We start from the raw sequence: 12102 nt of genomic DNA on the forward strand, positions 1-12102 counted from the left end.
CATATGTACATATATGAGATTAAATAAATAGATCAAAAATGATTGAGCATGGACTACACAAAAGCTAATTGTGTTTAACATCGCTGTGGTTTTCTAAGCCTCTTGTACAATTACAAGATCTGCTTCACCCGGATCTAGCCACCAGTTAAATCCTTTCCTCGTCCACAACAGCAAATACGACGCCTAAATCAAGACAGTTGAAGAGATGCAAATGTGAGAGTTTTGAAGAATTTTGTCATAGAAAAATAGCTCCTAAGTTATATAGCATCTTACCTATTCCAAACTCATTTCTATGCAGCACTTTGGAGTCAGCAAAACTTAGCAGGAAGACGACAAGAATGGACGCCCTCCACTTCATGGTGGCTGGTTTGCTCGTCGTTGGCAGTGGTAGAAGCCGAACATGCAGAGCGGTCCTGCTGGCGTCCTTTTATACCCTTCTTAAGTGATGCCTGTTAACTAGTAACCATCGGCTGGCAAACATGTTACTTTACTTCCTTAGGTTGAGATGGGGCAATTTGCCAATAATTAACAGCACAGGGGTCACTTGTGTCTTATGTTCAAGGACACAGACCACTTCAGAGTGGAAAAAAGAAAAAACATCTTGCAGACGCTGCAAAGTTCTTCTCCAACTAACCTGTTCAAATAATTCCCCTAAGCTGAAGAATAATTTTTATTTCAATTTAGAACATTGATATAGCCACAAAGGAAAGATACTAGACTTACTATGTAACTCAAAATACATTCTTTTAAAAATAATAAAATACATATCATATGCTAGTCACTGAACATATTGTTTAATTCAGGCTCTTCATTAATGAATCTATTTTTGATTATAGTGTTATTATTAAACTCAAAAATTTGTCAATAAGGTATACTTTATTTAATGTACTATGTATGATTTAACACAGAAAACTTACAGCATAAACCTTGATTAAATAAGTCTCATTCTAATTAAGATACCAAAGAACAATGTATGTCATAGGTAAGTGGGTCAGCTCCATCTTCCTCAATTCTGTATGTATGTCACAGTTAAGTGAGTCAGCTCCATCATCCACAATTTTGTATTTATGTATGCCAAGCTAAGTGGGTCAGCTCCATCATTCACAATTCTGTATGTATGTCATAAGTAGGTGAGAGTCAGCTCCATCATCCTCAATTCTGCATCTTTGACACAAGTTAGAGGGTCAACTCCATCATCCACAATTCTGTATGTATGTCACAGGTAAGTGAGTCAGCTTCATCGCCCACAATTCTGCATGTATGTCACAGGTAAGAGGGTCAGCTCTATCATCGACAATTCTATATTTATGCACACCCCAGGTAAGTGAGTCAGCTCCATCACCACTCGGCAGCTCAAGATGGTTATGGCCATACTAAGCAATAAGCACTGATACACATCTGACCCTAAGAGTGCTTCTTCTCATACCTTCACCATCTATGTCGTAGAGTCTGTGGCAACTTAACTTCTCTACACATTAGAGTACCTGCAAACGCTTACAAGTTCCCAATGTTTACCTAAACTATAACTCAAGCTAACAAGTCAGAACCTGTGCAGTTAAGATCCGGGCATCAGTGCTTTCTAAGACTTCATATGTGATCAGTTTTATTGCAGTTTTTATTTTTTGAATTCATTGTTTAGACATGTATTTTATGTGCTTGGGTGTTTTTGATTAAATGTATGTCTGTGCATCATGTGTGTGCCTATTGCCTGAGGACGTCAGAAGAGGGTGTTAGATCCCCTGGAGCAGAGAGTGCGGTAACTACTGAGCAATCAATCTAGCCCATGAGCAGTTATTTTTTATAAAGATGATTACAGGAACAAATGATCTGTACGAGAAAATGATTATAGTACACTCATAAAATGGAGTGAAAGGCAGCTATTGAACCAATTTTGTGGAGCAATGGTTAATGCAATGGAAAGATTCTCATAATGTATCACTAATAGAAAGCAGGAAAAAACGAATGACATCGTTCTTAGTCCTCACCTGTTCTCCTTACTCTACTCAAAATAAGTAGACTAATGCACAGGAATGGTATGTCATGGCATCTAAGCATTAGCTTTCTAGATTGCAAGTGACTAAGACCCTCTCTCTCTTCTCTTCTCTCTCTCTCTCTCTCTCTCTCCCTCCCTCCGTCCTTCCCTTCCTCACTCTCCTTTTCCTTCACTTTCCTTCCTTTCCTCCTCATTGAATAAAATAACAATGGATGCTTGAAATAAGCTGGGTATATTTTAGACTGTGCATGATGTATCAAGTGACCTAATGTCTAAACAAAGACTTAGCTCACCAGCAGCAGTTCGGATGGAGACATTTATCATACCACAAGCAGTGCTGATTTTTTGAGCTTCTTGAGTGTTCCATTTATTTATGTTTTCACTTCCTGTGGTCAGACCACCTTATGTTTCATCTCTAGAGGAATCTGATCTCAGACACAGACCCAGCTTGTGTACCCTCTAAGAAGGGGCAGACTTTCCTTGTCCAGCCTTTTGGCACAGGGAGATGGCTATGCCTTAACATTGGGTGTTACACAAATGTGTGATGATAACAGTACTCTGAAGAACTGAAAAGCTCAGACCGTAAAGCACTGGGTATAAAAAATTGAAATATGGTTTTTATGGTTCAGGCTCTACACACTTGCCCTAACTCAGATAAACAATTCCAACGCGTGTCCCTGAGCATGGTGTCAAAGCAGAACGCAACACTTTCTGAATGGATAATGAAGGTGTTTATTCAATGACAAGGGTTTAAAATGGAATAAGAGTTTCCATTTGATAACTTCCAGGATTTATATGCTTTGAGATGTTTTTCTTAGTTTGATCACTTGGCTGGTCAACTGTTTGGATGGTTTGTGGAAAACTGGCTTTGAGTTTGTGGTTTTTCTACCTCAGCTTACAAGGTCCTGAATTACAGGTGTGTTCCACCACTCCTGACCTCTCTGAGATCTTCCAACCTTAACAAATCTTACCTCAAGTTTTAGACTAGTATGTATATGATCTGCAAGGCCACGCACCCAGTTTCATCATCTTTTCAAAATGGCTAGACAGATCATGTGTAATAAGATCTAGTAAATATGATATTTGAAATTATGAATCCCAGAGGCAGGATTGCCATTTTCAGATGAGGTAGAGATAAGAGCCAGTGACTGACTGCTTTGCTTTTCTTGTCTTCAGGTTGAACCCCAATATCTGTATCTGGGTTTTTATTAATCATGCTACATTTGGATGGGCCATCTATCATTGGCCCACAGGCCTAGCATATCTGACAGTCTCTTCTGTGAGACAGGATGTTCTAACGGGCTGAGAGGTTTAAGAGTCAGTGGCTGACTGCTTTGCTTTTCTAATCTTCAGGTTGAACCCCAATATCTGTATCTGGGTTTTTATTAATCATGCTATATATGAATATGCACATAAATATGTAAACAACTACAGAAAATATGTACACGTCAAGACAGAGACATGTTATATCTACCACCAAAGTCACTGGCATGCTCCTACACCTAAACCAGGAGGAACGGCCCGGATCAGCCCTGGACCTGCTGGATTTGCATCGTCCCTTAATCCATCTGTGCACTCTGCCTTATGGCGTGAAATTCTGCAGTTCCAAAGCATGTGACCGGAATGGCGCCACAGGGTCACAGGTAAACTCGTGGATATGGCGACCGGGTTTGAATTTTGCCCCCTCACTTATCTTTGTGTGAGGTTTCTAACAGCAAAGCAAACAAGCAGAAGCCCATGTGTGCCTTTACTCAAAGCTTAGTCATAGCGCTGAGCTCACCCCAGATGCTTGTCCCCTGCTCTTCTTCCTAAGTCCACGGAACCACGCAAAACCAACATGGCCTGACCACCTGGACTTTGGTATAAGGAAGGATCCAGCCTTGACTGTAGCGACTGTCAGTCAGGTGACATTAGGCAAGCAACTCAACCCAGGCTTTGTTTTCAACATATTCATCTATAAAATTATGATAAAACTACCTTCTTAATAAATTAGGGTTAAGCAAACTATCAAGAATTAATAGCTCAGAATGAGCCCTGGCATGGAGTAGAACTCTACAGATGGGGGTTTATTTATGCAGTCAATAAAATTGTGAAGTCTACATACAAGACTCAGCTCCCTGATGAAAAGAGTCAGCAGTAAGAGTCAGGTGTAGGTGGACAGGTGACTGCACCCCACACTACCAGGGTAAATGATGGGTGTAGTGATATGTGGACAGAAAGTGCTCCTGACATCTTTGTATAGGTCAAACGAAGTATTTTTGAAGGAGCAACATTTCAGAGAAACCTGAGAAAAATGAGTAGTAGGTAGGTAGACTAATGAAGAGGCTTAGCTCTGGGAGTGTAAAAGGTCCTTTGGTGGTGGAGAGAATGGCATGTTTAAGGAATGGGAAGAAAGGCAGTGTCTATGAAACACAGAGTTCAGAAATGACGGAACTCAGCAGGATTGTAGCACAGTCATAGAGCGTCCTCTTAGCTTGTGTGAGACCCTGAGTTCAGTTCCCTAAAACACAGAGGAAAGCAAATGACGAAACTCACCCTGCAGAGGTGGATTCAAATCTTTAAAACTTTATTATTGTGTAAGGGTGTGTGTGTGTGTGTGTGTGTGTGTGTGTGTGTGTGTGTGTGTGCTACAGAGAGGAAAAGAGAGAAAGAAGGCATATGTATGACATTGGCACACGCATGTGGCAGTCAGAAGACAATTTTTTAGACTCTCTTCTCTTCTTCCACTCTTATGTGGTACCCAGGGATTGAACTCAGGTCGCTGGACAAAGTGCCTTTGCCCTCTAATTTCACCAAACTAATAGGGGGATTTATTTTTGTGAGGCTGGCAGAAGCCATATCTCAGGGACCTTATCACATTTACACTTTATCTTAAGACAATGGAAAGACTACAAAGGGAAGCTGACAAAAATCATCTTTGCGTTTTGAAAATGTCTCTACTGTTGTCAAAGGGGACAAGACCAGCTAAGAAACTACTGCAGTGTGCAGTCCAATAAGACTCATGGGTGAGAGTATTGCTGATGGGAATATGAAGGAGGCACAGGCAAACTCAAAAGCCATGTTCACGTATATTGAAAAGAGAGAGAGGGGGGAGAGAGAGAGAGATTTGCTTTTCACTCTCAGGAGTATAGTGGGCACAGCACCCGGTTTTTCAGTTTGAAGAAATTGGCAATGGGCATTGGCAGACTTTCTATCCCCAGAACTGCAAGGGGGAAGGATATTGGGATGGCTCTAGCTTCCAGAGGGTGACCATAGCTGTGGGAGTGGATGAGAAACTGCCGAGGAAAGCAAAACCAGAGACAGACAGCAAATGCTGCAAGGAAAGATAAAGAGGAGCTTTGAACCCCAGTTTGTATGCTGACCGCAAACAGTGCTAACCCTGGCGTGTCATTGCTCAAAGTTTAGTCCTAAGTACAGAGTTCCTGACAAACACATTCCTGTTGCTCTCATTCTTGTTCTGTTTGCTTTACCATAAATCCTGAAATCTTCCTAGGTGCAATATGGCCTGACAAACTGAACTTTGCCATCAAAAAGATTCTAATCTTGGTTGTGCCAGTTATTAGCCCAACAGAATTCAGCAAATAATTCAATATGAATGATTCTGGATTTTAACGTTTATGTCACAAAAACAATACTTCCCCTTAAGTTTAGTTTCATGTGGAGGTAAATGATGTGTCCTGAATGCTGCACAGCCATAAACATTCCTAAAAATATAAGGATAAATATTATCACTTTTAGGACTGGTCATTTGTGTTAGAATCTACCGTTAGGCCACACATATGAGTTGGTAGAAAATGGCTCTCTTTTTGAATCTTTTTTGCCTTTTGTATTTGTGTGTGTGTGTTCTTACACTGCTAGTGTTTTACCCACAGATGCTCATAATAACATGCACCACCCTTCAGGGTATAGATCATATCATGCTCTGTGAGTTATAGTTATGTATGCTCAGTTACTAAAGAAGGTCCTTTGCTGACAGCTTCTACCACTCTTAGATTATTTTCTCACGGGACTTCATATGTAATCTTAAATCCCAACCTTTTGTAAGCCAAACAGCTCTTCCTATGGTTAACTTTTTGGGTTTACCATGGTGCTTAGCACAACATCTGAAACAGAGCATAAACTTTAAAACTAGAAATCAAATGTCACTGAATCGAATTGCAGTCAGGATTTCTGTCCTCTTGGCCCTCACGCACTTTTTAACACAAATGAGCAGTGCATTCCTCCTGTCCTGGTAACAGAGCACATTGAAGTTTTCGTGTATTATTTTATGCAATGCCAGGTCTCCACAGGCACAAGAACATATGTGAGAAGGGGATGCCAGCCCGCACCTCGAGCAGAAGTCAATGGTTGTTATCTCCAGACCTTAAAATGAATCCTGAAAAGCAGACATACTCCAACTCTAAGTAGTATTCCAGGTCACTATGGCTCTCTTTATTTTGAATATTTAGTTCCACTTATCCCCTACTCATGTTATTGGTGGGCAAAAAGCAGACACATGGCCATTCGAGTCTCCATATTTCTGAGAACTCAAGGATTAAGAGGGTAGCTCAAACTTTGCCTTGACATCTTCTTCCCTGTTCCCTAATGCTGTTAAATTATCTTTACTTATCCTATAGATGCTTCTAGAACCCATTTATGAGGACCTCCCCATACTTTTTCAGGAAATCCCTAACATAGGATTCTAGCAAGGAACTAGAAGACCCCAGAGAAAGACCTTTCTGCTGTGTGTTGATGTGCAAACACCATCAAACTGCTCATGACAAGCATGTCCCGTGTATTCTCTGCTGGCTTCTTCCTTGGTCTCTTCTATCCAGCACATATCTGTTCCCTTAATTGGTTTTCATCAAGTCTCCCTCTTTTGTTTAGTTTGAGCTGATCTAGACCCCACTCTAAAGGAAAATGCTTCGCCGTTCATATTTTCTGTCAACCTGTTTGGCTCAAAAGAAAATCAAAATGGGACAAAGACTGCTTTCCTTCATCAAAGGCATTTTATCTTTGGATCTTTTGTGCTTATAGAAGAAAATATTTTTTTTCTTCCTCCACACAGGAACAAAGTAAAAGAGTTCAGAGACAGATTGAGTAACCGAGCTACCTGTCAAACTTAAAAGGACAGAAATATGTCAAGGTCAATAAAGGTGAACTCAGGCATCAATATAGGTCACGCAGAGATACAGCAATGTCAATGGAGGGCCAACTGAAAATCGGTTTCACAGAAGTGTACACTGTACCCGCAGCACATTCTCTGTGTTGGTTGCTATGGGCAGACTGGGTATCAGCCCTCGAAAGTAGGAAGTTGGTCCACACATTCAAACTGTAAACCACTTGGGGAAAATACCCTGTCTGGAACAATGGCTTACACATAAACATTCCTTCCTAAGTACGTTTTTGAGTGGAGCCCACCATTTCCCAGCAGATCTAGCTATGACAGGGTGTAGAAACTATCAAGCGACTGTTTGGCCTTGTTCCAGCCATAGCTGGATTCTCCTTTTTCCTGGTATCTTCCTTTTCTCATGAAATGTCTGCGGTGGGGAAATTTGTAAACGATAGAAATGTGTTTTTCTGTTCTGGAGGCTTGGGGGTTACAGATCACATGGTCCCTGTAGACTCAATGTCTGGTGAAGATCCATTCTTCAAACACAGTGCAGTAAATGGCAGAAAAGATGGAAACACAGACAGGAAGGGGAACATTCCTTAACCTCTCTTATGAAGACACCAATAAGCTGGCTGTGACAGCCTGTCGTCCCAGAGCTCAGTAGGCTGAGACAGGAGAATTGCCACATGTTTGAGGCCAACCTAAACAACATAGTGAGACCAATCCTCGAAACAAAACAAAGCAAAACACTCATCTATCCATAAGAACAGAGTCCCTGCGGCTTAATAATTTTTAAAGTTCCTTAAAAATACTGTCACCTTGGATATTAGGTCTCCGCATAAGACTTTAGAAATGGCACATACTCTCAAACTGTAGCAAATAGCAAAGCTGAGTGGCAGCCTGTTGGTACAGGTGATTAGAAAAGAAATCCCCAAACAGCGCCCTCATAACAAGGGACATGTGAGCAGTTGCTCGTTCTCTCTGTGTGTGAGGACGCCATAAGAAGAGATCTTATTCCCCACAGTGCAGAAGCATCTTAACTTGGGAAACTGTCCTTCTTGACAGCTGTTGGGGCCAAACCCTGAGCTTTGTTTTTTACAGTTTCCCAAAGACATGGCCTAGCCTTATCTCACAGATTTGTCTTGTGTTGTCAATCATTACTAAGTTTGAGATTCCTCATTCTCAACTGTGTCCCTCCTCATCACAAACTCAACTGCTCTAGGTGGAATGAATGAGAATTTCTCCTCTGTCAAATAGAAGGGACTCATCTCCTTTACTTCTGACACCCAAGCAATACAAACCCTGTGATACTGTTCCTTAATTCAGCTCCTCTCTTTAGATTCTTAAGACCAAATTGTTGAGGAATCAGTCCAGCATATATAAGAAAACAGAAGTAATCTGAGTAAGGATATAAAGCAATTATGGAAAAGTGATCATCTGTTGCATATGATATTTTAAAGTACTAGCCAGTCTAAAGTTTACAGTCTAGGGTTGAAGAAATTCAACAAGGTTTTCTTGAATGAAATAGATGAACAAAACACTTACTATCCCACCTACCCATCAACCATCAAATGTCATATTATGGTAATTCTTTCATTAGTCAAAAAAGAATTCTTCCTTTCTCCAGACATTTCAAAATACTAATGCTCTTTTTAGCGTCATGCAAGTATTCCTCTGTTTGCGCATCAGATGTTCACATCACAAATGCAGTTGAGATAATTCTGGATTAGATAAACTGAGGCAAAGGTAGCACAACCATACGAAAGATTAACTATGCTTGTCTCTCCATTGCCAGGTGAAAGAAATTTTTCAATGTCGTTTTAATCTTGTGAGACCACCATTACACACACTCTGCCCTTGATCCCAGAATCAATAAATACCACACGACTGTGCTGTCTTCTTTAGTGTCAAATACATCATATTCTTGTCCAATTATTGTATCATCAACCTCATGATAAATATAGTATTGTTATGACTGATGATTTAATGACTCTGAGGAGTCTATATTGCCACAAATAAATCATCCTGCCACTATATTTTTTATTATGTATTTAATTTATGTCCATAACATCATTATTTATTCTATACCACTGATTATGTCACTATAAATTCTGTTTTGTTAGCTGTATTAGATATTATTGTTATGTGTCTTTGATGAAAACCATAGTGCAAGTCTCTTCTATTCAGATTTCTTTAACAGAAGCATCTAGCAATACACGTTCTCTTCGTGTTTACCTCTAAAGTCTTGGTCCACAATCATTGCATCTCTCCACTGTGTTCAATGTCATCGATTGCTACACCTCTGCCTTATAGTCACTAAAAGGAAGAAGAGTTACAAGGCCTACTGTTAGGTGAGAGAAGCGATTAGATTCCTGCAAGGGTAATACTAACTCGAGGAAACAAAGCATAAACTCCCGATAAAAATGAGACAGGGCCAAGAAAAGACCCAAGAGAGTGACAGAGTAATCGTCTCCAAAGCCCCGGGAAGAAATAGCACGCCACTCCCGACGATTGGGAGACAATTGAAATGGAGTTTGTGGAGAGACTGGAATGAATGCAGAGAGTGAACTGGGCAGGATTTGCCTCCACCTCTGCCACCATTTTATACTAAGGGAAGCTTCTCAACTGAAACGAAGCAAAGAGACATAATGGACCTATCTGAGCAGTAGAGGCCAAAACATCAGTCAAGACAGAGCCTAAATCCATCTTGTACCCAGTGTATATGTAACTCTACCCAAACCGACTCATAAAGTCACTGAAAACTGTAGAGGAAAAAAATTGAATTGGTCTAAATAACTTTGGGGGGAAAAGTTTTGACTAAAAACTATAGGTTAAAGTAAAAATAAACTGTTTGTAAACACTGTGCTCTAGTTGTTAATAGTTCTCATGGGGATTATGGGTCAATAATCCTGAAATTCCTGAATATGTATCTTGGGACTGAACAAATGTGTATATCAATGGCAGATAGTGGGAGACAAGCCCTCACTATCAAGAGAAGAGTTATGGATCAGCAAGAGCAAAGTTGGAATGAGACCTATGGTTCTGAAATAGAGTTATCAGGTGGCATGGATATGCACATAGATGATAGATGGATGAATAGATGATAGATAAATAGATAGACAGACAGACAGACAGACAGATAGATAGATAGCCAGATAGACGACTGTGTGTGTTTATCCATATACGTATGTCCACATACTTAATATTTCTTAGCTCTATTCTTTACAAAGTAGTAAAAACAGTGAGCGCTCACTCGTGAGGGGCATAGTCGGTACTCAGATCTTTCTAATACCGTTCTCTACTGACAGCAACCAGGGCTCCTGGAAATGGCTGCTCGAAGACTGAGGAATGGAAAACACAGATTAATCAATGTTTAATCATTTGCACTTCCTGCAATGTCAGGAAGTGAAAGATACATAGAAACGAAGGATGCAGACACCTGGAAGGGATACAACAGGCAACCTGAAAGGAGCCCGAATGTCCAAAGCTGTGATAATTTGAGTAGCAAAATATATAACTGAATTATTGCCCCAAATCCAGAATGAATATTGAGTTCATTTTTCTATAAATAATTGAATAATTGTGAAGCAGATCTGTCTTCCCAAAGAATTCTAATAAAACACATAGATGTCTCTCCACCCCTGCTGTGGGAACTCCTCAGACAGTGGCCTTTAAGATACCAGCCCACTTGGGTGTGGCCTCTTAAACAAAAAATGCCAACTCAAAGCATGTGCTGGTTCTCTCTTCCAGCTTCTGGATTCAGCTCCTGTTCCCCATTTTTGCAGAGGATTGTGATCTGTCATTCTACCCCTAAATAAATAACCCTTTATTATGCTCAATTCTGAGCTGGTGAGGGATTATTTTATAGCGCCCATCACCATCCCTCCAGAAACTTGATACCTTTTATACCTCACTTTGTGGGTGAGATGTATGGCTGTTTGCTTCCCCAAAAAGACTGTGCAAAAGGAAAAGTAATAGCTTCACACTAAAGATACTTGGTAAACACCACCTTTAAGAAATAAGTCATCAAACTAACCTCCCAGTGTTAAATGATGTTGACATCATATCATGTCCCCAGTGTGTTATGAGACCAACTTTAACACATGTGCATGCAATCACACACAGACACACAGACACACAGACACACACACACACACACACACACACACACCAGTAAACCTACAATATTCTGGTATCCCAGCCTTCCGAATCATGAAGCAGAATGCATAGACAAACAGCTAGATGACAGACAGATGGGAATTATTCCCCAAAGACTGGCAAAACCAGAACTGACCTGGACTCATTAGTTTCAGATGTTGACTCCAAGGAAAACTGGAGATGTGGAGATTTAGGAAGTAGTGCATTTGAGGGCATAATTCTCTGTTTTAAGCTTCCCTTTGGTATCTGGGAGTGGTTATCTAGAAGGTAACCAGTGCCTTGCAGATAGTGCATCTAAATCTCACCCCTTATTCACCCAGTTGAAGAGCAACTCCTTACTCAAAATTGTCTGACTATCCTTCCTGATTTCCGTTAGTCCAGGTCCCCATCTTCATTCTACCCTTCCAGTCTTTCTCCTACCTCTGATACTTTCATCAGGAGACAAAGTACAGGTTGGAGGAGAGGAGGGTGTGGAATATAAGATGATTGAAAAGGACCTTCCTTTAAATGTGGCGTCATCATCTTTTCAAGAATCTTGCTTAAAATGAAACTATAAAGGAATATTAAGAACAAGTTATGGAAGAATATGCATAATTTGAAAGCAAGTATATAATAATAAAAATTTCATACGGCTATAAGTGAATATGTATGAAAATTCATAGGCAATGCGTGGGTAAGTCTTGAAAATTCGTAGGACAAACTATATATGAGCAATCACTTCCTGGAACAGAGGAAAGAATCTAGCATGGAATGTAACTTTTAAATTTTTACATGACTCTTTCACCATCCAACTCTTTTTTATTGATTTTTATTGACCTCTACATTTTTCTCTGCTCCTCTCTCTTCCCTCCCCTCCGTC

The 12102-nt window shown here is 40.3% G+C and overlaps 1 protein-coding gene across 1 annotated transcript in view; it reads right to left on the minus strand.

Annotated features, from left to right (window-relative positions):
- The window catches only part of Afp (alpha fetoprotein), a 29364-nt gene extending 17688 nt beyond the window's left edge, over positions 1–11676 (minus strand). Inside the window, exons 1-4 of the mRNA XM_087908881.1 lie at positions 11380–11676; positions 10339–10426; positions 9321–9401; positions 274–573 (exon numbers count right to left, since the gene is read on the minus strand). Of these exons, the coding sequence (XP_087765007.1) occupies positions 274–358 (85 nt within the window). The 5' untranslated portion in view covers positions 359–573; positions 9321–9401; positions 10339–10426; positions 11380–11676. The remainder of the gene's footprint in view (positions 1–273; positions 574–9320; positions 9402–10338; positions 10427–11379) is intronic.
- Positions 11677–12102: the final 426 nt, after the last annotated feature.

Source organism: Myodes glareolus, chromosome 8 (assembly GCF_982192425.1).
Source record: "Myodes glareolus chromosome 8, mMyoGla1.1, whole genome shotgun sequence".
In the NCBI taxonomy this organism is placed as follows: Eukaryota; Metazoa; Chordata; class Mammalia; order Rodentia; family Cricetidae; genus Myodes; species Myodes glareolus.